Source organism: Megalobrama amblycephala, linkage group LG3 (genome assembly GCF_018812025.1).
Source record: "Megalobrama amblycephala isolate DHTTF-2021 linkage group LG3, ASM1881202v1, whole genome shotgun sequence".
NCBI lineage: Eukaryota > Metazoa > Chordata > Actinopteri > Cypriniformes > Xenocyprididae > Megalobrama > Megalobrama amblycephala.
The window spans coordinates 35,708,800-35,736,087 of record NC_063046.1 but is presented as its reverse complement, the minus strand read 5'-3'; the positions used below and the strand labels follow the sequence as shown (position 1 = coordinate 35,736,087).

The window sequence follows — 27,288 nt, the reverse complement described above, 5'->3', positions numbered from 1 at the left end:
GTAATACTGTTGTACCAAGGTACAGTATTTTTCTCTCTAACCTTTTTTTAATCTCATCGGTGCAACGGTATCTAATGTACTAGTGAAAATGGTGCACATGCTGCTAGTCATTTTCTCGAGATCATTTGTGTGTTTAGGTACGATGAGCAGCTGAGACAGATCAGGCAGGTTATTTGTGAATTTATCTATAGTTGTCGGGAGAATTGTTCTGCCTAGTCGATATTGCAGCGCAATTTGACAAATATCATCAGTATGCAGTACGCATGTTACAAGGTAGTGATCAGAGACGTCATCACTTTGCGGTAGAATTTCTATATCGGTTGGATTGATTCCATGTGATATAATTAAATCTAGTGTATGATTAAAACGGTGAGTGGGTCCAGTGACGTTTTGTTTGACCCCAAATGAGTTTAGTAAATCAGTAAACGCAGCCCCTAATGTATCATTTGTATTGTCAACATGAATGTTAAAATCTCCAACAATCAGCGCTTTATCGACGTTGACCAATAGATCTGAGAGAAAGTCTGAAAACTCTTTTAGGAAATCAGCATAAGGCCCTGGAGGTCTATAAACGGTAGCTAAAGCAAGAGATAGTAGCGACTTTTTACTTATATCTGAGAGTGTAACATTTAGCATAAGAATTTCAAATGAATTAAACCTATAGTTTGTTTTCTGAGTAACATTAAGGTTATCTCTATATATTGTTGCAACACCACCGCCACGGCCAATCAGACGGCATTTATTTTTATAACAGTAGCCAGGTGGACAAGACTCATTAAGACCGAAATAATCATTTGGTTTAAGCCATGTTTCAGTAAGGCAAATTAAATCAAGACTATTATCTATGATTATTTCATTTATAATAACCGCCTTAGGTGTCAGTGATCTAATATTTAGTAGCCCTAGCCTTAGAAATTGTTTTTGTTCAGTAATTTTGTGAATTTCTGGTTTGATCACGATCAGATTTTTTCTAGATGCTTTATTTTTATTGTTAGATCTCACTATTCGGGGAATAGACACAGTTTCTATAGACTGTACTACACTCACATTTCTATCAATTAAATGGGCAGAACACAGACTGTGATTTGAGGTTTGACTTACTAGTCATACGGTGCGAAGCATCTTGGAGATGTTCTCCGACAGAAGATCAGCTCCGATTCTGCTGGGGTGCAGGCCATCAGCACGGAAGAGCCTAGGACGCTCCCAGAAGAGATTCCAATTATTTATAAAGAGCAGCTTCTGTTCATTACACCAAGACATCAACCATTCATTTAAAGCAAATAATCTACTGAACCTTTCATGTCCTCGTCGGTACATCGGAAGCGGTCCGGACACGATGATCCTCGTTGCGGGCGATGTGGCTCGTACCGTCTCGATCAGGCTCCTGAAGTCCTGCGTCAGCACCTCCGTCTGCCGCAGCCTGGTGTCGTTCACCCCCGCGTGCAGCACTACAGCTCCGATGGTCTCAGCACCGTTGAGGATCACGGAAACCTGCGCAGCGACATCGAGAACACGAGCACCAGGAAAACAGTGACTGCGCACCTTACCTTTGGCTGTGGTAGCGTGGACGTGGCGGACGATGGAGTCTCCGATGACCACGGCATCACGTTCCGCCTCGCGAAGAGGGGAGAAGCGGTTCCGTGTCGAGACCTCGAAGATCGGGGGCGGCGGAGGAGGAGAGGTCCTGGTCCGAGGCCTGGCTCACATCTTCCGCTGCTGAAGCACCCAAGGTCCCTGGTGAGACGGCGCCGGAGTGAACGAGGGCTGGGATGAACACGTTCTGGGAGCTCGGGGCCTGTGCAGAGAAACACACGGCGTAGAGGAAGCAGGAGTGTTAATATCGCGCTGTAAACTTCCCGAGGAGCGTTGAGCATCAGCTCGGGAAGTTTCCAGCGCTGTCTGGCGCTCGCGTAGCTCGGCCTGCTTCTCGAGAAGGGTCCGGATCTGTCGCTTCACGTCCTCCAGTTCCAACTGCACCGCATGCAGCTCAAACGTGTCCTCACCTGCACACAAAGGTAGAGAAGCATCCGATACACTCGCCATTAGAATAGATGAACAATAATATAGTGAGAGAAGAGTACAAACGCTTCTCTCAAAATGTATGAATAAATGTTGAAACTTGCATTAAGGTTCTTAAATGCTGTTCTAGTATTGTCCATCATTGGTTAATGTTAGCTAATGTGGTTAATGTTAACAAATGAAAGCTTATTGTGAAGTATTAGAGAGTAGACAATGTGTCTGAAAACAACCAACATAAACACATTTATCCCAGTGATCAAACCAAGAGTGACTCTGACACGAAAGAACCTTAAAGATGATATGAAATGAATGTGTAAACTAACATAAATAGATTGACGATTTCAATCTTTGTATCGTTACAATGTTGGTAGTATATTTAAATGAACAATGTGTAGTCTTTCTCCATGTTTTTACTTCTGGATATCCCTGTTTATTTTTCGGCAAAAGTCTGTTGGATGAAGCTAAACATGTTAGTTGATCATCATAGATCTGAGTCATTGTCTTTTCTCTTTCTGTCTTCAGTCTGAATAGATGCAGTATTACAGAGAAACAGTGTCTCATCCTGACTTCAGCTCTGAAATCAAACCCGTCACACCTGAGAGAGCTGAACCTGAGCTGGAATAAACTAGAAAACACAGGAGTGAAGCACTTATGTGACGTACTGAAGGATTCACACGGTAAAATGGAGAGATTGAGGTCAGTAACATTCACATACAAGAATCAAAATGCTGAAAATCACTTCAACACTTTAAACTGAAACACTTTATACTCAATATCTCAATGAGCCTGAGTTAAAGTCTGGACTTTAATTAGGCTATTCCCAAACTTTAGTTTCTCATTTTTCAGCCATTTTTAGGTTGCTTGTTGTGGATCATTCAGATCAAAGACTAATAATTGAAACCTTGAAAGTGATGTTGATGTCTAACATATTAAAGTTCTCTGTGCCTTTTGTTTGCCTCCATATTCAACTTTCAATACATTTGTACAAAGATCAAAATTAAATTAAATTAAGGATTTATATTGTCCAGGTTTAACTGATTAATCAGCTGAATGTTTTAATTCCTGTTCTAGACTCTCTAACTGCAGTGTAACAGAAGAAGGTTATAAAGCTTTGGCTTCAGCTCTGAGATCAAACCCTTCACACCTAATAGAGCTGGATCTCACAGGAAATGATCCTGGAGAATCAGGAGTGAAGGAGCTCAATGATTTACTACAGAATCCAAACTGTCAACTGAAGACACTGAGGTGAGAAGGGAGGAAATAATACCAATTAGTTATATTCAGGATAAATATTCATAACAAATTCATTATTTAGTTATACAATAAGCTGGACAATTTGTTGCATCAAAATGATGTCCTGACATAGTTGTGGTACAAGCTACAGGTCAAATAGACATTATGGGTCAGTGTAGGGGTGTTGCAGTATATTGGTATTGACGATAATCATGATATTCAAAGCATGAAATATCGACATTGTGTTAAGTTAAGATCTGGCAATATACCGGTATTGGCAATAACCTCAATTTTTAAAATGAATAGGACTCTTATGATATCATGAGACGTAAATACTCCACCGCCAATACCTGGTTGACCTCTCAGGTGGCAGTATTGCAGCTTAACGCTGACACCTATCAAACAAGAAGAAAATGCAGCGTACGCAGCTATTCCAAGAAGAACCATGTCGTCCGAGTGAAAGGATCTGTCTAAACCCGAAAAAGTAAGCTCCACAGTATGGGAGTTTTTCGGCTTCAAAGAAAACAACACCTTACCATGTGTTCACATCACCACCGGCGAGAGTGTCAACATTCGCCTTGGCCGCCCTGCCAACAACGCTGTACTGTTCGTTCAAACCGCCGCTGGCGGGAGGGTCAAAGTAAATGACAAGGTGCTGCAACCAATCGGAATCTTCTCAAGCGAGGACCTCTACATTCCGATTGGTTGCTGCCGAACCGCGTCATAGCTCATTACCATAAAGTTGACTTGATTTCAACTCTCCTCGACGCTCTCACCGTCCAAGACGCGCCGCTGGCTCTCATTGAAAATGAATGACTTCCGCCTCCGGCGGTGTGAACACACAGTCGGGAAGCCCAATCTGTAGAATTTGCCAAGCTACAGTCAGTGCGAAGGGTGGCAACACCACCAACCATACCCACCTCCGTGTCTATCACCCTGCAGATTACGCCATTTTACAGAGAGTAAGTTGTGATTATTTTACTAGTCATGGAATGGAAAATGTTATATTAACCGGGTCGGGTCGGGCCCTTGATAAACCACGTCACGTGTCATGCGCAGCTTCTCGTCCACTCGCACTCGCAGTCTCGCACGTGTGACGCATCACACCTGCAGTGCATGCTGTAGGCCTACTATTCAGTAGCTTAAGTGCTAAGAGCGGGTGTTCAGCGCAGCTGGCCGAACGATAGAGCAGAGGAGGACCGCTCTGAAACCAGAAACTGTGGACGCAATCTTGTTATCGCATGAACATGTAGAACCATGTAAGTAGGCTATAGCTTTGTGATTAATATGGTATTATATAATGATTACATATATAGCAGGCAGCCTTGCTTGGCCTAATCAATTTCTCACACTTCATCTACAGGCTCATACACAGGCAGGAGGCTACCAGAATGGAGCAGCGTTTTTGCACTATAGGCCTACGTTTTATAATAGGCTTTACAAATATTTATTTTGTTTAAAAAATATTATATGTTCTAAAACATTGTTTAATTATATTAAAGTAGTAGGCCTGTAGTCTTAGACCATCATTTTCTGTGTTCATCATTGTTCACTGTTTATTTATTTTTTTTTACGTTTCTTCATTCGAAATTTCAGATCCATTTACGATCCATTCAATTATTTCTGAATAAACAAACAACGCAGTTTACATGCTTCTTCCTTGTCGTATTATTCATTAAGATAATAATTAATAAATGCACGCACAATTATGAACTTGATAAATGTTACAGATATGTTTTACTATGCACTAACAAATGCCTTTCAACTTACATGTGCAAAATTCAGAATTAAATGAATGTGCTGCAATTTGTACAAAAAGAGTGTCTGTAGTAGCCTACGTGTTTTAGCCATTAAATAAGCACATTTTGTTTCAAGTTTGTTCAATTTTGTTTTGAAGAAAGATTTTCTTTAAAGTGAATTTCGTTTAGTATAAATTGTATCTTAATTTTAATACATTTTTCATCAACCAATTGCCTGGATTTAATACATAAAAAGCAATATAGCAGACAATATAATAATGACACGGAGGCGCCGGCGCGCCGTGGTCACACTTACACCATTTGAAACTCGTAACACGCTGTCACCGAATTTACAAATGCACATCTTGCTTGTTGCTCACACACATATTATGTTGAAATAACAATATGATGAATTAACATTATTAATAATAATTAATCTTTAAGAATATTTGATTGAATGCTGAATGTTGTGCTTGTTCAATTTAATAAAATTAAAACTTTAATTATGATAATTTAAATAATTGAATATTTAATATTGAGTGGCCAATTTTTGCTCATTTGTTAATAGTTTTTATATAATATATATAACTGCGCAGCTCCCCCCTGTAGTCTAAATGATCTAGCACAGCAGCACCTGCGTTAATAAAAAATCTGGCGCTGCCCCTGGTTATAACGGCCCACATATTAAAAATGGTCGGATTTAAATCGGGCTCAGGCTCATAATTACAGTGAACGTGTCGGGCCGGGCTGGGCTCGGACACAACGTGCTCGGGCTCGGGTAGGGTGGGCTTGATTTGTTGGGCCCGATCTAAGCTCTACAAATTAGCACAAATGCAATGTTCATTTAACTTATAAAATGAACAAGAGTAAAATGTAACTCTAAAATGAGTTACATTTTAGACACAGTATTGTTAATTTTTTTTTTCTTTATTTTGCCAACGAAAATTTCTAAATTATGAACAGCAGAACAGAGTCCCCATGCAACAGACAGACATGTTTTTGTTATACTCACTGAATCCACATTTTGAATGAATCAGTTTAATTAATGATTAAATGACTCATTCAATAAGGTCACTTCTACCTTCCTGAATGAATCAGTCATTTGACAAATTGGTTGAATGAATGACTCACTTACGCATTAAGACAATGACTTGCTGCCACCTACTGGCAGTTTAGTTTCATATTTAAAGTACATTTTAATTAAAAAGTTACAATTAGAAATAATTCCATATTTAAATAATTAAGTTTATGTAGACAAATTGTAAATTCTGTGTAAATATATTAATGCCACTTCTCATCCTGTGTCACCTCTGTATTGCAAAGATGGATTTTGTTGATAACAGCAGGTCTATGAGTCTCCAGATGTTCACAAACATGCAGTTTCACAAGCCAGTTTTCTCTGCTGATGTTTCTCACTCCTCCTGCTTAAAAGCCAGAAAGATCTTGAGGCCTTAATTTCACACTCTGTATTCATACTGAAAATCAAGATCTAGTGAGCTTTTGTCCTTCTGCTCTGTGGGACGTTTCTGTTCTTATGAGTTTGCTTTAGGACTGATTCATTTCTTTTAAATAACTCTGACTATTACACGTTGTTTTCAAGTATGTATATATTTATTTGTGTATTTAAATGTTCAAAGAAAAGTGTTCCATCTAAATAACTAACTAGAGCTTGTCTTATCAATCATTTTTGTAATGCAACACACATTTAGTTGAGAACTGAATTTCTTCTGCAGGTTTGTGAGTCCTGCTGCAGATGAAGCCTGTCAGTATGTGAGAGGAATTGTGGGTAAAAACCCGTTACTCCTGAGAGAGCTGAATCTGAGTGAACATGAACTAGGAGACACACAAGTGAATCAGATGGCTGAACTACTGCAGGATAAACACTGTCGACTCAACACGCTGACGTGAGTACTGTTCATCTATTTATAATATTACATTACTTTTAATTGTGATGTTACTGTAGCTGATAATATTTCCTCACTTGTTTGAGTCAGATCAGTTTTTCTCAGTGTCACACGGAGCCACAACAATGTAAAGTGATACAATTAAACCGGCAATTGAACACGCAATTAAAACGTGACATCAAGCTTTAAATATTTGACTAAGACAGACAATTTGATCATGGGTCAATAATTATTTCAGTTCCTGTAGAGGGAGATCAGTGGTTTTCTTCCAGAGCTTAGAAACTCTTCAAATAAGTGATAGATTGAAAAACAGCTGCACTATAAACACTCAGATGTCTTTTCTAACTTTTACAGGTTAATTCTGTGTAAATTAAAGTGAAGTGAAAGTGACGTGTGGCCAATTTTGGTGTCCCATACTCAGAAGTTGTGCTCTGCATTTCACCCATAGCAGTGAACACACACCAGAGCAAAGGGCAGCTGTTTCTGCTGCGGCGCCCATGGAGTGATTGGGGGTTCGGTCCCTTACTCAAGGGCTCCTCAGTTGTGGGTGATGAGAGTGGAAGAGAGCGCTGTTCATTCACTCCCTCGACCTACATTTCCTTTCGATACTGAGACTCAAACCCATGACCTTCAGTCACTCTCTAACCATTAGGCCACAACTATATAAGATAAATGCTGCTATTTGAGCTTTCTATTCATCAAAGAATTCTGAAAACAAATTGTACACAACTGTTTTCAACATTGATAATAATCATAAATGTTTCTTGAGCAGCAAATCATAATATGAATGATGGGCACTCGAGTTAGAGACTCGAACTCGAGTCACACTGGAGTCACATTTTAACAGACTTCAGACTCGGACTCGGACTCGACCTGAAATGACTCCAGACTTGACTCGACTCAGCACAAAAGACTCTGAATATTTTAAAAACGACTCAAGTCTTTTACCCTTAACTACTGATATAATAAATAAAGAATTTATGTTGTGTTTAAATGGTTTTATAATATCTGCGTCACATATATTTCCTTACGTGTCGTTGTAGATTGAACTCGTCATAGAATTTGATTACGTATGTCCGTGCGCGTAAACTCCGAAATGTCATAATAAGAGTCCCATGCAACATGACGGGAGCCACCGTGCCATATGTTCTTTCGTTTGGGTTTATTATCATGTCAGATCAGCTAGACGCATAGAATGTGGGAAAACAATTAAAGACACCGGAACAACATCATCAAATTTTGAGACATCGCATCCACAAAGGTTAGTCACATAAACTCACACAGCTAGCTATTATACTGTGGTGTAGCTGCATGGCTCATTTGAATTGCCAGCCTGTTAAAATATGAACAAAAAAAATCTAGCACTACGTTTTATCAATCTTTTTGTATTATTTGCAGCTTTTCTATTTCTTAATGTGTCCATAAGAGAGAGAGACAGAAAGAGATGTTAATCCATTTATTACTTAAAGCTCATATTTTAATGTATCACAATCAACATGTGTAGAGTTTTCAATTGACACTCTTAAACATTCCGAAGTTTGATATTTTCTGATAATGACTGTCGTCAATAACAACAAAGCTGTATAACAAACAGCTGTATAACAAACCGTGACTCACTGGTGCCATCTTGTGTCCGTTTAGCGACTGTATTTAAAATGTCTACTCGTGTTGCCAGGACGACTGTTTTGTACATTGTAATGGATTATAAAGTAACAAACATGGATGTACATTATCACTTACATCATAGGAGCTTAATTTCAAATAAAACAGATTATAGAAAGATCATATAATTTTGTCTATATAATACAACTAGGATAAAATATAGGATTTGATTATGAGAATTTTAAATTTTTTTAATGACTCGAGACTCGACTCGGACTCGTGACAAAAGACTCCAGACTTGACTCAGACTCCAGTGATAAAGACTTCAGACTTGACTCGGACTCCAGATAAAAGACTCGTGAACATCTCTGATATGTGACACTGAAGACTGGAGTTATGATGTTAAAAATTCAGCTTTGATCACAGGAATAAATTACACTTTACTGTATATTCACATAGAAAACTCTTATTTTAAATTGTTATATTTCACAAAATTACTGTTTTTTTTGTGTATTTTTAATCAAATAAATGCAGTCTTGGTGAGCAAGAAGAGGCTTCTTTTAAAATTGTATCGATTCCAAACTTTTAAGCGGTAGTGTATGTCAGTTCTAGCAAAAGTTAATTTGACACTGCCGCAGCTAGGTCATTATCAAAATAAAATACAGTCAGCTGAACATATAAAACATGTTCGAACATGTTAGGCCACATCGCAAAAACTTCAGAATGAGAGATGCACAAGCCCAATGTCTGTGCAGTTTCAGTTTGGATTCAAATTTGTTTAAAATAAACACTTTTTGTATATTATTATTTTTTAAGAGTATTTATTTTTCGTTCTTGTTTTGTTCTGAATACCAATAATTTAACAATTTGCTGTGGAGTGATGGGAAGTTATGCCTTCATGTTTTATGTGTGTGTGTGTGTTTGTGACACATCAAGACACAAATTTGTATAATGACATGGGTATGATATAGGTATTACAAGGAGAGGGTGACTTATGAGGACATTAGGGGAGAGCGGGTTAAGTTGTCACACTTTTCACACTGTCTAACATTTACTGAGCACTATACATCACAATGGTATAAATGTCATGCCAAATGAAAGAAGGAAGTCTTGGGCACATATGTTGTATTCATTACATTTTCATATCTTGTCTCATTACAGAGTTGTAGACTGTTGAATAGAGAATGTGCACTTGTGACAATTTGCCCCATCTGCGGGTAAGTTGTCACACTAGATTATCTAAAAATAAGAACACAACTACTTAATTGTTATTGATTTTAGTTTTTAAATTCAAACCAGAACTGGAAATATAAACAATCATGCCTAGAGAATTTGGAAAAACAATTATTTAAATCCAAAAAATACACATTTCAATCAAAACACATTAAGTGGCAAGACCACTTTAATTTGAACTTTAAACTCAAACTTTCTCTGGCTTGCATATAGATCCATGATAACTAAATGGAATACTGCAGATAACTCGCTTAACATGTTTAATCTCTGAACATAACTGACTTAACATGTTGAACCTCTTTTTTGAGCATGTTCTATGTGTTTATTTGTACTGGGGCAAGTTGTCATTGAGACAACTTGCCCCAAACTGACGTGTGCTAATGTTGGCTAAATCTCAAGGTTCGCTCAACATAGCATGTCAGCTAAAGTATCAAAAGACACATTATTGTCTCCTCTATGTTGTGTGAAATAATAATTTTTAACATTCATACCTAACAAAGTTGTATTGCATAAAATTTAAAGTGCAATTTTTTTACTTTTTAAGCCAAAAAATAAGAAAATTGTGCTACCCTCAGATTAGAGTGATCTTGACCACATGTGAACAGGAAGTTGACTATAGAAGAAGTCACACAAAGTGGCTATTTGATTTTTGAGATAGAGCCTCTAGTTTTGGAGTTATGAAGAGTGTGACAACTTACCCCACTCTCCCCTACCCCATGTCCCAATTTTTCAAAAGGCTTATAAATTATACAGAATGAGTTTTTGTGAGAAAGTAAAAATGTGCACAGTTTCCTGTGATGGGTAGGTTCAGGTGTAGAGTTGGTGTAGGGTGATAGAAAATACGGTTTGTACAATATAAAAACCATTACGCGTATGAAATGTCCCCACAATTCACAAAAACGAACGTGTGTGTGTGTGTGTGTGTGTGTGTGTGTGCATGCATGTATGTTTCGTTTCCCAACAGTGCAACAAAGTTTGACAAACTCAGGAGCAATAAATGTTACTTCAAATATTATAAATGTCAAAGGAACACTCCACTTTTTTTGAAAATAGGCTCATTTTCCAACTCCCCTAGAGTTGGAGTTGGAAAACAGTTGAGTTTTACCATTTTCAAATCCATTCAGCTGATCTCCGGGTCTGGCTTTTTAGCACTGCGTAATATCATTGTGCCTGCTGCACCCATGGTACCTTGATTATTACGCCTGTATGAGAGTATAGTTCCTAGCCATATTGGCCTAGAAAATCGAAACTTTTCATTTTCCGTCGGTCTTAGTACACAATGTAACTACAGAAGAGTCAAGTTTTAAATAGGAAAAATATCGAAATTCTTTGGTCATTTTTGAGCGTGATGCTATTGGTCTCATCAGATTCAATGAACTATGCTAATCTATGCTAAAAGTGGTACTGTCAGAACCAGAGATCGGCTTAATGGATTCGAAAACTGTAAAACTCAACTGTTTAACTCTAGGGGAGTTGGAAAATGAGCCTATTTTCAAAAAAAGTGGAGCGTTCCTTTAACTATTAAACTATTTTTAATTTCTTTAATTAAACGTCAAAAGAAGAAACACATTCGTGTGGAAGAAAGGGGTCCAAAATTCTGTCTTGCATACCACCCTAAAAACTCTTAATTGCGCCCCTGAACAGCACTTCGTGTTTTCTAATCTTAAACTTGTCTCCCTTAACGAAACTTAAAGGGTTAGTTCACCCAAAAATTAAAATTCTGTCATTAATTACTCACCCTCATGCTGTTCCACAACCGTAAGTCCTTTGTTCATCTTCAGAACACAAATTAAGATATTTTAGTTGAAATCCTGAATGGCCTGCGTAGGGAGCAATGACATTTCCTCTCTCAAGATCCATTAATGTACTAAAAACATATTTAAATCAGTTCATGTGAGTACAGTGGCTCAATATTAATATTATAAAGCGACAAGAATATTTTTTGATGCTGCAAAAAAAAACAAAATAACGATTTATATAGTGATGGCCGATTTCAAAACACTGCTTCAGGAAGCTTTGGAGCACAATGAATCAGCGTATCGAATCATGATTCGGATCGCGTGTCAAACTGCTGACATCACATGCCTTTGGCGTTCCGAACAGCTGATTCGACACGCTGATTCATTATGCTCCGATGCTTAAGTCGTTATTTTGTCGAGCAGTCTTCAGATCATTTTGCTATAATATTAGTTATCTTCTCAGCTCACTCGAGGTACAACTGTGATTACCTGTCGTGAATGCAGTGATGGACAGCTGTCTTTCCTCATTCGACTAGTGTTTGGATTTCATGTGATTTCTCATTGTGGTGGTGATATTATGATAACTCATTTTCATTAATTCATCTGATCAAAAGTACATCCATTCTGTTAGATCATTCATTTATCATGGATTCACTGCATTTACAGCCAGCAAAGCAACATAGTAAAATTCGAGTAGTATTTTTATTTTTCGAATAATAAATACAGATTGGGTATACGACTATTCAACTACTCATTCATACTCCTAATGTACTGATTGTGTACATGCAGAAATCTGTCTTTTCAACAGAGAATAAAGAATAGACACATCAAATAAATAGTTAAAAATAAAAGAGGAGAAACAGTATCCTCAGCACACAGAACTAGTGTAACTGGGTTTCAGAACAGACTATTGGAAACTAAATGCTGCTGAAGCTCTTCAATAAGATGATCATCATAGATGTGAACTATTGTTATTTCTCTGTCATCAGTCTGAATGGATGCAGTATTACAGAGAAACAGTGTGTCATCCTGACTTCAGCTCTGAAATCAAACCTGTCACACCTGAGAGAGCTGGACCTGAGAATGAATAAACTAGGAAACACAGGAGTGAAGCACCTATGTGACATACTGAAGGATTCACACTGTAAACTGGAGAGATTGAGGTAGGTCTTGACGATTATGGCCTAAAATCAAACCTCGATTAATTGAACATTTTACCTTGATTACGATTAAAGAACAATTCATTTGTTTCTGTTTTTATTTTTTGCCCTCAAAGTTCACTTACAAGGTTTGTACTGTAAATATGCTTGACTGTTAAAGGTGGGATATTTTTTCTTATTGAAAGGGTGATCTGACATAACAGCTCACTTTCAGCAGTTATTTTATCAATGGTTCTTAACATTTCCTTCAGATTTTCTGCTCTGTTTTACACAGCTACTGTTTGTATGAGTGTTCGTGCCACAATGCAGCAGCGCAAGGACAGCTCAGTATAATAATACATATCCAATTGTCTAAATTGCTTGAATGTCCAAACTGGCAAACCTTAAAACACAGAAATCTGACAAGTTTAGTGAAGAGGCAAGTATAAGTAATCTCACTTCGGGGCTTGCGAGCCGTCACTTTGTGTTGACTCGGCATTCAACACCATCTTGCTTTCATACCGCTTACTGGATGGGACGGAGTCATGTGGCTACATATGCAGTAGTATGTTTTTAAGTGGAAGGTATTAGCAGGATTTAAAAAAACGACATGGGAAAATTATGTTGGTTAGAATTTCTGAATTTTGGTTTCGATTACTTTTCGATTAATCATCCAGCCCTAGATTGAGGTCAGTAACAAGAATCACATACAAGAATCAAAATGCTTTAAATCACTTCAACAGTTTAAACTAAAGCACTTTATACTCAATAATAAACTCAGAATAATAATAATATACTCAGAATAAACAGTTTTCTTCTATCTTATTTTCTTCCCTCTCTAATGTAGTTTAAGCTGCTGTGATATGACAGAAGAAGGTTGTTCTGATGTGATTTCAGCTCTGAAATCAAACCCATCACACCTGAGAGAGCTGGACCTGAGTGGGAATACACTAGGAGACTCTAGAGTGAAAAACCTCAGTGATCTACTGATGAACCCACAATTTAAGCTGGAGAAACTACAGTTAGTATCATTATACTGTACAGCAGTTACAGTGTGGTTGAAGTTTATTTTAAGACAGCAGAGCTTATGTTTCATTCTTTATAGCACTGCACTTTCTGGGTTTTCCTTATTGGTCAGATTTATTTTTAAAAATCTAGTAAATAATTGTTTAATTTTCAGCATTTTATATGATGTACTGTAGGGATGGGCATTTTTCAAAAATATTGCATTTGAATATTTGGGCTCATAAAAATCGTATATTCAAATATTTAAATTAATGACATTTAATGAAAAAGATGGTTTTTTTATTCATCAAGTTTTTGTCACCATTTCTGAACAAGCTTACGATTAGGCAATATACACAAGCTTACGTTATATCTTAAGGATGTCTTTTAGTTGAAAACATTAAACAATATGTGCACACAAAAAAATATAAAGAACAAAAGCATTTAAGCTCAAGCTGCACGAACATGAAGAAAAACGTTTATATTGTTGCACATGTTCATGTTGAGAAAAAAAGGAATATCCATACGTGGGGGTCGGGTGAGAAAACATACTCGGTTACTTCGGTAAACTCGGTAACCTCGGTTCCGTTAGATGCGGAATGAGTAATGCTGTTGGACTAGACGCATAGAGGGGAAAACTTTTTCTCTGATTTCTGAAGCCTTTTTTAATCAACGCAGTGAAACTGCATGACCATTGGTTCGTGAAGTTAAAGCAAACGAACCAATGGTGGCGTGGTAGGGCCCCATGAGCCTATGGTGAGCGAGTCTGCCAGAGCCCGCCAAAAGGCCTAGGCAGACTGATTTAATTCGACTGAAGTGACAGCATGAGTCTTTTCCGTGAATAGCACGCAAAGTATGCAGTACTCATTCCATATCTAAGGGAACCGAGGTTACGTGAGTACCCGAGTACATTCCCTGTCGATACTACACTTGTACTGCATCGTATGACGTTAGGCTAGATGCATATTGGAACAGTACAGTCACGCAGTGCTATGAGTGGAAATGACATAAGTATTCGATATAAGTGCTAAAGGGTTTATGATCAAACACATGGTACAAAAGTGGCCCAGACCTGAGTCAGGGATGAAGTGGTTACAATAGTTGTCCCCTGAGTCCTTACACCGACTAGGTGCCCGTGGTGACCAAGAGCACGTAAAGGAGAAGCGTATCTTAGACCAGAGACCCAGACGTAGCCAGGATTGCAGGCAAAGAACATGAATAGTGTAGCTTCAATGTGAGTATTATGCAGAAATTACCTGTGTCTGTAACACAAGGACTTCAAGGTTGTAAAACCTGCTGAAAGTGGACTGCAAGTCCCAGCCAGCCAATGCACACATTTCTGCGATAGACACAACACTGGACCAGGCCCAAGATGAGGTCATGTTTCTTGTGAAGTGTGGCCTAACTCCAACAGGACATTGTAGTCCTAAGAACGAATAGGCGAGCGCAATAGCGTCTACTATCCATCTAGATAGCTTTGGCTTTGTGACAGGGTGAGCTTTGGTGTGGCCTCCGAAGCATACAAAGAGCTATTCGACAGTCGAAACGAGGCGGAACAGTCAATGTAGGTTCTTAGAGCTCTGACAGGGCAGAGCAAGTTCAACTCCTGATCATCCACAGAAGAAGGAAGCGCAGAGAGGGTGACCACCTCTGCTCTGAGTGGAGTGGAGAGGACTTTAGGGACATAACCCTGTCTCAGTTTCAGGAAAGACAAATTCATGGATATGTCACAAGTAAATGGATCTTGACCACGGGTTGTGCACCAGGCAACGAAGACTGACCATTTAAGGGCATGGGGCATCTCGTGGATGGCACCCTAGCCTGCGAAATGGTGTTCAGGATATTCTCAGGGAGGTCTACCGGCTCCCATCAAGAGGCCACACATGAAGGGCCCACAGCTCGGGCCGTGGATGCCAGACCACTCTGTTTGCCTTAGAGAGGATATCTCATCTCAAGATGATCGGCCATGGCACTGCTGACAGCAGTTGGGCCATGTCTGGGAACCAGTTCTGGCTCCTCCATAGTGGGGCCACTAGGAGGATTCCGTGTTTTCCCTCTCTGGCTCGCTTGATGGCCAGGGGGATCAGAGCGACCGGGGGAAAAGCATACAGATCGGCCAGTGCATCCCTGTTCTTTGAAAAATAAGTTGGGCATTGATAATTGTCTTTGGAGGCAAAGGGGTCGACCTCTGCTCTCCTGAAGATGTCCCATATCATCTGAACCATCTGGGGGTGGGGCGTCCACTCTTCCGAGGGGAGGTTGCTCCACGACAGCATGTCTGCCCCTTTGTTCAGTGCGCCCCGCACATGCGTTACTTTTAGAGAAAGCAAGTGGCATTGAGCACACTCCAGGATGTTCTTCACCAGAGTGTAAAGGGGTTTTGAAGAGGGCCCGCCCTGGTTATTTATGAAGGAGACCACAGTCACGTTGTCTGAATGGACTAGGATGTGGTTTCCTACCAGGAGCGGCAGGAAAGCATGAAGAGCTCAACAGATCGCTAGCATTTCCAGGTGGTTGATGTGCAGCTTGCTTTCCGTGCTCATCCAACTGTAGGCCTAGTACCCTCTGAAATGCTCTGAGCAGCAGAGAAGTTCCAACTGTAAAGGTTCCCACAAGCTGCTGTATGGCTAGCACTCATTCTTTGAAACTACAGCCCTAGTTGAGTTTAGTAAAAAATTGTTCCCAGGAGTGAATTTCGCTGACTGGGGGACAATTAGCTTTTGGTAAAATTGACCCTGAGTCCCAAACATTCTAAGTGGTTGAGGAGGAGGGGCCTGTGCGACACTAGCTCGGCCTCTGACTGGGCTAGAATGAGCCAGTCATCGAAGTAATTTAGTATGCAGATTCCCGTCTGCCTCAGAGGGGAAAGAGCCGCATCCATACACTTCGTAACAGTGCGGGGAGCTTAGAAGCCTGACTCGCTCTGAACCACCTCTATGGCCCTTTTGCCAGCATAGTGTTCACCTCGGAGCACAGGACATGAACGTCCTCGCTCTTCATGGAGTTGAGGACCACGCCATTGAATAACAGGGCCCTTTGAGCGAACTGGAGTACATAACCTCATTATATTATATCCAATACCCATTTTGACACTATGGGGATGGCCAGCCAGGCCTTAGCCCACGTGGCAAAGGGTTGAATTGGTTTGAGCGATGGGTCGCTGCGAGGGAACCTGCCGCTTGCGATAAAAAAGCTCTTCAGAGAAAATAGTTATATGCTTCTTCATTAAGTCATAAGGGAGAACGTCATACAATGACGAGCTGTTCAGCACTGCATTCAGCAGAGAGCTTTGAAATTGCCTTGCTGCCGGGGGGATGATATATGCAGGGATAGATCGGTGTGAGCTCACCTAGCCCCATTCAGTGATTGCATTGTTCTTTTGTCTCATGCCAGAGATAAAAGAACAGTGGAGAACAAGGGGAAGAGCCATCTTCAGAGAAGCGGTCTGTGAACGCAGCGAGGCAAAACTCGTGCTCTTATGGTGAGAGTGTCCATCTTCAATGCAGGTGGCTTGCGGGGCTGGCAAGTGACGCACTCTGAAATTCAGTATTTTACCACAAACACCAATGAAAATGTTATTTCAGAAGAAATATATTCCATGAGTCTCCCCTGATAATTACAGGGGATATTGTCAGGACATAACACGCTGAACTCTGTCATTGTGGTACTCTGGAGTAAAACCCCTACTGCAGCAAGAGTGAGACACGCAGGATATAGACCGGCGAGAACTCACTTAGTCCCGTTCACTTGGCCTTGTAACTTTTTGTTTCTCATCTCAGCTTGAGAGAAAGAGAACAGTGGAAAACGAGGGAAGGAGCTGCTTTAAAAAAGCAGTCTGTGAACTCGGCGAGGCTCGTGCTTTCATAGTGAGAGCGCTATTTCTCAATGAATGCGGCTTGCGGGGGGTGGGGCCAGCAAGCAAAACACCCAGAGGTTCAGCATTTAATTACAAACACCAAAGAAATATGCTTTTGAAATATGCGTCATGTGATTCAGCTGAGTGCTCTTGTAGTGAGAATGCATGCCCTCAATGAATGCAGCTTGTGGGGGCAAGGCTGCCAAGAGATTGGTCATCTTACTTGCAAGAGATTGGGCAAGCAAGGCTGTCAAGCAACACGCCAAGATATTGGGCATTTTACAACAAACGCTGGAGAAATATGTTCATTCAGAGTGAATATATTCCATAAGTGTTACAGTCACTGCCATAACACAAAAGATAAATAACACAAAGGCTCGGTCAAATAGGGGAATTTATTGAAATAACACAAAATATAAACAAAGTGTAGGAGAAATTAATCAGGAAAATAAAAATAAAAGCACAACAGAGAGCGTGATCAAACAAATCTGATCAAACAAAAAACACAGGTAAACACTTTTCCTGCCCCTATAGGGCAGACAAAGAATTAAACAAATAAACATGCACATGTAACAATGATTCTCACCTGAGTCAGGAGAGAGAGTGTCATGTCATATTCAGCTGAACGCTGTCAGCATTGAGCTCGCTCCCGCTCACTTGTAGTGAAAGCGCTTGTTCTCAATGAACGCGGCTTGCAGGGGCGGGACCAGCAAGCGACACACTCAGAGGTTCTGCATTTTGCAACAAACACTAGAGAAATATGCTCTTACAGATTAAATATATATCATGAGTCTTGCCAGAGTATGTGGAGAGCGACATGTCATATTCAGCTGAGCGCTGTCAGCATTGAGATCGCTCTTGTGCCCTCGTAGTTAGAGCGCTCGTTGTAAATGAACACGGCTTGTGGGGGCGGAACTGGGGAGCGACGCGCTCAGAGATTCGGCATTTTGCAACAAACGCCAGAGAAATTTGCTCTTATAGGGTGAATATATATATATATATATATATATATATATATATATATATATATATATATATATATATACCATGAGTCTCACCTGAGTCAGGAAAGAACGTCATGTCATATTCAACTTAGTGCTGTCAGAAGTGAGAGAATGCTCGTCCTCAGTGAACACGGCAGGGTGGGCAAATGACACGCTCAGAGGATCTGCATTTTGAAAGAAATGCTGGTGAAAATATGATTTTAGTAAAAATAAGCTCTATGCTCACCTGACGGAAGATGGCAGGGGATGAGCTGAAACAGGTGCTCCAGGACGCTGAAGGCGGCTTTTGAGCAGTGCTATCAACTGAAGAAGAACGGTGCTTTATATATGCCAAACCGTGATCGCCTGTAATGCAGGGGAAACGTCATTAACAGGCGCACTCAAAACTGTAGGCAAAGTCCAGCTGCTTGCAGGCGTAAGGCAGCTTCTTGAGATCCAGCGAAGAGAAGTGATCATCGTCGCTAAAGGAGAATCAGTCTGCCTAGGTGAGATGCTCGCTTGTATAGCCAGTTACCCCGCCCCTTTTGACGGGCTCTGTCAGACTCCCTTAACATAGGCTTGCACGGCCCGGCCAATGGTCGTGCAGTTTCACTGCGTGGTTGAAAGACTTCAGAAATCTGAGAAAAGGGAGTTTTGCGTCTAGCCTAACGGTATACAAAACAGTACAAGTGTAGTATCGTCAGGGAACGCATTGCGCTGACAGATGTTCAGAGACACAAAGATAGACTGTGTACTAAGCAAAGTTTCTAACAGCACTTTGTGTTTTCTGTTCTTAAATCTGTCTCCCTTTACGAAACTTAAAGGAAGCATATGTCGATCATTTTTCTATAAGATTAGTTATCTTCTCAGCTCACTCGGGGTACAACTGTGATTACCTGTCCTGAATGCAGTGATGGACAGCTGTCTTTCCTCATTCGACTGGTGTTTGGATTTCATGTGATTTCTCATTGTGGTGGTGATATGATAACTCCGTTTCATTAATTCATCTGATTTCAAAAGTAATTCCAAACTTTGCGAAGCAGACAACGACATTATGTGATAATACAGTATAATAAACTTGTTAAATGCGCTCCACAGCGCCACTCAGTGAATTTAATTATAACGGCTAGTGTCAGTGCTTGGGATTTATCATGGATTCATTGCATTTACAGCCAGCAAAGCAACATAGTAAAATTCGAGTAGTATTTTTGTTTTTCAAATAATAAATACAGATTGGGTATATATATACTATTCAACTACTCATTCACACCCCTAATGTACTGATTGTGTACATGCAGAAATTGTATTTTCAAAAGAGAATAAAGAATAGAGACCTCAAATAAATAGTTAAAAATGACAGAGAAGAATCAGTATCTTTAGCACACAGAACTAGTGTAACTGGGTTATTAAACTTGTTATTTCTGTCTTCAGTCTGTGTGGATGCTGGATTACAGAGAAACAGTGTGTCATCCTGACTTCAGCTCTGAAATCAAACCCGTCACACCTGAGAGAGCTGAACCTGAGCTGGAATAAACTAATAAACACAGGAGTGAAGAACTTATCTGATGTACTGAAGGATTCGCACTGTAAACTGGAGAAATTGAGGTCAGTAAAATTCACATACAAAGAATCAAAATGTTAGGATCTCTAGGCACATACTTGCACATCTTTTGGGATTGCCCCTCTCACACCTTTTTGGACCCAGCTCTCACAGGACTTATCATATCTGTTGTGCACTGATATATGTTTGACTTCGTGCCTCTTTTTTAAAAAAAATAATTTTGAGGACCTTACATTATCCACTCAACAAAGATGTTTACTGATAGCTGCTCTCACAGCAGTGAAAAAAATGTTAGACAACCGTTGGAATCCTCTTCACACAATGGACAGACGAACGTGGACAGTGTTACGGACAGAATGGTGAGAGACACAGATTGCGAGCAGATGGTATGTTGGTATGTAAAACAGCAGAGTATAAACAACTGAAGAGGTAAGTAGACGATGAATTGGATGAGATGAATGAGTATAATAAACTGATACTGTCCATAGATTTGCAGGAGCGAGGAATGGAAGCGGAGTGGAAGACTGGAGATGACGGAAGGAGAACACACACACACACGGACGTTGGAGACACGCTGGAGTAGAACTGGTAGGTATTTCTAGAGGATGTGGAGATCAACTAAAGGAGTCCTTTGTATGAACGAGATCGTACAACAGGCAGAAGATGAGTGCTGGCTTTGTAGCAGGGGAAGTGGAAGGTCTGATGTAGCCCTGATGTAAAGCTTCCTCGATGTATTCCTCCATGGCCTTCTGTTCAGGGATGGATAATGGGTAGATCTTTCTGTGGGGCACTGACTCACCCGGAAGCAGATCAATGGTGCAGTCCCATGGGCGGTGTGGAGGCAGCTTTGGAGCTCTCTTAGGGCAGAAGACATCACTGAAGGGGGCGTAGCAAGGTGTTATATCCACAGACTGCTTTTCCACTGGGCTTTCAGTGAAGGTAGCGCAAGTTGGAACCATCATTGAACGAGGAGGAGAAGACTGAGGAAAGTGAGGGAAGCAGTCTGGGAAACGGGTTTTGCCCCACTTCAGGATATTACCAGTAGTCCAGGAGATGATGGTTGTGACAGTAAGATGGTTGTGATGGTTGTGCTGCTTCAACCAGGGATGCTCTAGAATCACATCAGCGGTGGAGTCCTCCAGAACCAGGAAATGTTGCTGTGCCATGTGCAGCAGTCCTACTTGGAGTTCGATAGGACCGGCACATCTGGACTCGTGGTTTACCAGTTACGGAGTGGATCTGGTAGATGGATGGCGTTGTAGTGGTCTTGAGCTTGAGATGGCGGCAGAGGGCACCAGAGATGAAGTTACCGGCTGACCTGGAGTCGAGAAGGGCATTGACTGGAATGGAGATATTGACAGCAATAAGCATTACAACAGTAGTGAGTGGCTTCATTTTCTTCAAGGAAGGGAGAATGGCACTCACTACAGGTCGAGGAGAACGAATGGGGCATGAAGATATGACATGCCCAGTAGCACCACAATATAAACACAACCCCCGGGACAGCCGCCTCTGCCGCTCAGCTAGAGTCAGACGATTATTCTCTAGTTGCATGGGTTCATGGCCTGGTTCTGGTGGGCTGATGGAGGAATGATGAGTATTGTGACTGGCCCTGGTGCTCATTGAGACACAACTGCATACGAGCGGCGACTCTGATAGAGAGCTGGATGAAGTGTTCAAGGCCGATGGAATCCTCGTATGCAGTGGGATGCAGCCATACCCTGGGTTCCAATCCTTGACAATAAGTGGTGATTAAGGATTGCTCATTCCATCCGCTGGCAGCCGCGAGGGTTCTAAACTTAAGAGCATAGTCATTAACAGACATGGATCCTTGTTTTAGATTATATAACTGCTCACCGGCTGATGAATCATTAGCTGGTCTACCAAATACCTCCTTTAAGTGTGTGATGAAATTAGTCAATGATTGGGCAACTGGCCCATCTTGTGACCAGATAGTTTCAGCCCACTGGAGTGCACGCCCAGTGAGTTGAGATATAATGAAGACTACCTTGGAGCGATTGTCGGAGTACAGGTGCGGCTGGATCTCCAGGGCCAGCGAACCCTGCAGTAGGAAGCCGCTGCAATCCTCCGCCGAGCCAGAGAAGGGCGGTGGTTTGGCCATGGGACTGGCATATGCCGGAGGAGAAGAAGTGACGGTAGTGTTTACGGAAGTGATGGCTGGTGCAGTAGTAGGTGGGCTGGTGGTGAGTACTCTGTGAAGTCCGTCTACTAATTCCTGGAAGGGGTCCGTGGAACTCATGCTGTGACTCGTCTGTGTTGGTCCAATCTTCTGTTATGGACAGAATTGTGAGAGACAGATTGCAAGCAGATGGTATGTTTATTGAGACACAGCGGAGGATAAACAACAGAAGAGGTAAGTAGACGGTGAATTGGATGAGATGAATGAGTATAATAAACTGATACTGTCCTTAGATTTGCAGGAGTGAGGAATGGAAGCGGAGTGGAAGACTGGAGATGACAGAAGGTGAACACACACACACACGGACGTTGGAGACACGAAGACTGGGAAACACACTGGAGTAGGTATTGGTAGGTAGTGATGTGACATTTGAACCGAGGCTTCGAAGCTTGTGTCGAGCATAAATGGGCGTGCCAGATGAAGCCTCGATTCGAGGCTTGTGTCGGTAACGTAGAAATCATGTGACCAATGACAAACAAAGCCTCACTTTCTGTCCAATCACGTGCGCGATTCACTTTACGTATCGGAATGCTCGAACCCCCAGATCTTACTATTATGAGTAGGTTTTCATTCAGACAAATTCAATTATTTTTTTAGATACCCAGTTATACAAGTAATATGAAGAATACAAATTATTTCAGGAAAATAAAATATTTGCCATATGCAATTCATATGTGTATATTTATTCATACATACATCATATTGACAATCATTCTGGCATTAAATGTCATAGTTTAATGGGTGCATTAATTTATCACTGAGATAAATTCAGCAAACACGTGCACGCAACTATTAGGCTTTTATTTGAGCGCGTAACATGAAACTGTGTGGTGCCTGCTTCATCCAACGAAGCTTCTTTCACAGGGTTTTGGCTGCTTTATTTTTTACTAAACACCAGATGGCGCTGTTTTCAATACTTTCAAAGCTTTGAATCTTTTCCCGATACAATGAGGGAAAAGCCTCAGTGCTTCATGAGGCTTCATTTGCCCATCACTATTGGTAGGTATTTCTAGATGATATGGAGATCAACTAGAAGAGTCCTTCATATGAACGAGATCGGACAACAGGCAGAAGGTGAGTGCTGGCTTTATAGTCTGTGGTGATGAGGTGCTGATGGGGATCAGGTGTGTGTGCTCAGTACTCAGGTGAGGGAGTGCACAGTGATTGGCTGATGGGAGAGCCTGGTGTGTCTGTGACAGACAGTGTCTTTGTTGGACATCATTTCAATGGAATTCTCAAATTCTTGTATTCATGGATATGGATCCATTGTTAAGACTGAATTCATGAATTTTTATTCTTTGTAAAAAAAAAAAAATTCTAATTAATTAATTTTGTCTTCCTTCTGTGTTTGTATTGTTTCCATTTTCTTGAAGTCTACCAGGGGTGGGATGGTTTGGGGTGGGTTCTAGATTTGTATGATTGTATTCTTGAATTTCTTTAGTTTCTTTAAAAAAAAAAAAATAAACTCAATAAAAAGTTAAGGAAAAATCAAAATGCTGAAAATCTCTTCAGCAGTTTAAACTAAAACACTTTATACTCCATATCTCACAATGAGTCTGAGTTCACATTATATTTGTGTAAAAATCACCTTATTGATTTGTTTGTAAGATTATCTCTTCCTCTGTCTTTCTAGTCTACAGGACTGTGACATTACAGATGTTTCTTCTTTAACTCAGTCTTTGACTAACTCAAAAGCACTGCAGTTTTTAAAAGATCTTGATCTGAGACAGAATAAGATAGGATACTCAAAGCAGCGGCTCCGTGACGTGCTACAAGACTCAAACTGTGTCCTGAGGTGAGGAAACATCACTGTGATATTAAAGTTCCCTTTCAAGGGAACTCACGCTGCGTAAATCGCTATGGGAACGCCTCTGCGTGATGTCGTCGTGAAGCACGTATGCAATCTGTCCAATCAGGAGACGGAACGTCATAGGCGGGTGACGTCACTGACCAGGAACCATAAAGCCAGCCTGAAAACACTGTCATTCAGCTTCTGTGTCTTCAGCAAGCACTACGTGTGATCTGTCTGTCTGTCTGTCTGGGCGGCGCCTTATGTCCTGCGGTTCGCAGATGGATGTTTCAGAGGGGTTAGAGACAGGCCATGCCTTATCTCTGCCCTCACCTGTTGCATCCGGCAGTGTATCTATTCAGAGGCAGGAAGCACGCATTGCAGTTTCTTCCGCTCCGGTGGATACAGTCACATTAATGGCGTCTAGTTCTGAGGAGCTGGATGTTGTTAGTGTGGCTACGGGGGATTCTGAAGACTCGCCACTTCAAACCCCCGCGAGCGAGGAGCTCATGAAGGTGCTTTCTCGTGCTGTGGCCAAGTTGAACATCGATTGGCCGGCCGAGAAGCAAGAGCAGACGGTGAGAAGCAAGCTTGACGAACGCTTTTTGCCATCCAGGTCTGCTCAGCCTCCACGTCGGGCACTACCGTTTTTTCCCGATATCCACACTGAGGTGTTGAGGTCGTGAAAGAAGCCGGTATCTACCCGTGTCTACACACCTCAAACCTCCATCTATAGCAACGTGGCAGGAATGAGGAGACACGGGTATGGGGCGATGCCTAGAGCGGAAGAGACGCTTGCAAGCCATCTCTCTCCGCAGGCGGCGTCGTCCCTTAAAGCCCCGACGTTGCCCACTAAGCCACTCAAGACAACTTCAGCACTTGTGGGCAAAGCATACTCAGCGGCAGGTCAGGCTGCTGCATGCTTGCACACCATGGCTATCATGCAAGCATACCAAGCTGACCTGCTTAAGGATTTGGGGGAAAGTGATGAAGTGGGGGCGGATCTCATTCAGGAGTTGTGTCTGACAGCTGATCTCGCTCTCCGTGCCACCAAAGAAACGGCCAAGTCAGTGGGTCGTTCTATGTCAGCCCTGGTGGCCACGGAGCGGCACTTGTGGCTTAATCTCACTGAGATTAAGGACAAGGACAAGACGTTTCTCTTGGATGCCCCACTAAATCCTTCCAACCTGTTTGGTGATGCTATTTCTACCGTCACCGACAGGTTCCAAGAGGCTAAGAAACAGTCTGCAGCCTTGCAGCAGTTTCTTCCTCGACGGGCCCAAATCCCCTCTGCTGCCGGGCGAGAAGAGCAGAGGCCGAGTACAAGCTCCTCGCACCAACACAGACAACACCAGAAGCAGAGTGTTGCTACCCGTACTCCCCCTCCGAGGAGCTGGGAGGCGGGGCAACACTCGCAGGCGAAGTCCTCGAAGGGCAAGACGGATCTGAGGGTCATCATTGCTGCTAAGAGGGCTTCGTCTAAGAGATCCTGACGCCAGGAATATAGTTCGGGGTGGTCCCCTCCGGAGACAGATAGTGTTCACCTCATCATACGGTGCCTGTGTGTCTTCGGTGCCCTCAGGAGGGCGCTCTGCCAACCCCGCCACAATGCCGGGGCGCAGTAGTTCCCTGCGTGTCACCCGAGGGTGGCGTGCTTTCTCTGCAGTCACGCCAGTTGTTCCCTGCCGGTCCGCCGCTTCAGGGCACTGTGCTGGCTGCTCATGCTCCACCTGAGGCCAGTCTCGAGAGGCTGGCCCCCCTAGTAGATTTTTTGTCAGAGTGGAAAAATCTGTCAAAAGTATCTGGGTCCTGCGAACTATAGAAGAGGGGTATGCGATTCAGTTCAGAACATGTCCACCCCGATTCAACGGGGTTCTAACCACGATGGTAGACCCCGAGCAGGCTCTGGTGCTGGCACAAGAAGTGCAGACACTCTTGCGAAAGGAGGCTATAGAAAGGGTCCCTCCTCCCAGCAGGGAGTCAGGCTTTTACAGCCGTTACTTCATTGTGCCAAAGAAAGACGGGGGATTGCGTCCAATTCTAGATCTGCGACAATTAAATCGAACAGTAGCAAGGCTCAAGTTCAAGATGGTGACAATAAAGCATGTCGTGTCACAAATCAGGTCCGAGGACTGGTTTGTGACGATAGATCTGAAAGAAGCTTACTTCCATGTATCAATCCTCCCGCATCACAGAGAATTCCTGAGGTTTGCTTTCGGGGGAGAAGCATACCAATATCGGGTTCTCCCCTTCGGCCTAGCATTGTCACCCCAAACTTTTACCAAGTGTGTAGATGCGGCGCTGACGCCCTTGCGTATGCAGGGCATCTGCATTCTCAACTACATAGACGATTGGTTGATTCTCGCTCAATCAGAGCAGATGGCGGCTCAACATCGAGGTGTTGTTCTCGCTCACATGGAAAAGTTGGGGTTGAGACTGAACGCGAAAAAAAGTGTGCTTTCTCCAGCTCAGAGAACCACTTATCTAGGCGTGGTATGGGATTCGGTGATTATGAGAGCCCATTTATCTCCGGCTCGAATAAGATCAATCCTCAATACTGTCTCGGACATAAAGCTAGGCCAGTCACTCACTGTAAAACCTTTTTTAGAGACTGTTAGGTCTGATGGCAGCAGCGTCCAACGTGATACCCTTTGGCCTGCTGAACATGAGACCACTGCAGTGGTGGCTCAAAACCAAGGGGTTCTCACCGAGGGGGAATCCGTTTCGTATGATCAGAGTCACGCGGCGATGCTTACGTGCTCTGGGCATATGGAAGCAACCTTGGTTTCTATCCCAGGTACCTGTGTTGGGGGCTCTCAGTCATCGCGTCACGCTAACGACGGATGCATCCCTCACGGGCTGGGGGGCGATCATGAGTGGTCGCTCAACATGGGGTCTGTGGCAGGACCATCATCTCACATGGCACATAAACTGTCTAGAAATGATGGCGGTATTTCTAGCACTAAGATACTTCCTCCCAGATCTCAGAGACCAACATGTGTTAGTTTGATCAGACAACACATCAGTAGTCTCATACATAAATCACCAGGGGGGTCTGAGATCACGCCCGCTTTACAAACTGGCGAATCAGATTCTCCTGTGGTCCCAAGGGAAACTGCTGTCCCTCAGAGCAGTTTACATCCCAGGGTACCTGAATGTGGGGGCAGACATCCTGTCGAAGCAGGGGCTGAGGCCCGGGGAATGGAGACTTCATCCGGAGGTGGTGAAGCTCCTATGGGAGAACTACAGCGAAGCCCAAGTGGATCTGTTTGCGTCTCGAGAGACG

At 42.1% G+C, this 27,288-nt stretch overlaps 1 protein-coding gene across 1 annotated transcript in view; it reads left to right on the top strand.

The window, feature by feature from the left end:
- Positions 1-27,288, top strand: part of LOC125265197 (NACHT, LRR and PYD domains-containing protein 12-like) — a 260,299-nt gene that overhangs the window by 56,862 nt on the left and 176,149 nt on the right. The window contains exons 17-19 of the mRNA XM_048185283.1: positions 2,542-2,715; positions 3,091-3,264; positions 6,725-6,895. Of these exons, the coding sequence (XP_048041240.1) occupies positions 2,542-2,715; positions 3,091-3,264; positions 6,725-6,895 (519 nt within the window). The remainder of the gene's footprint in view (positions 1-2,541; positions 2,716-3,090; positions 3,265-6,724; positions 6,896-27,288) is intronic.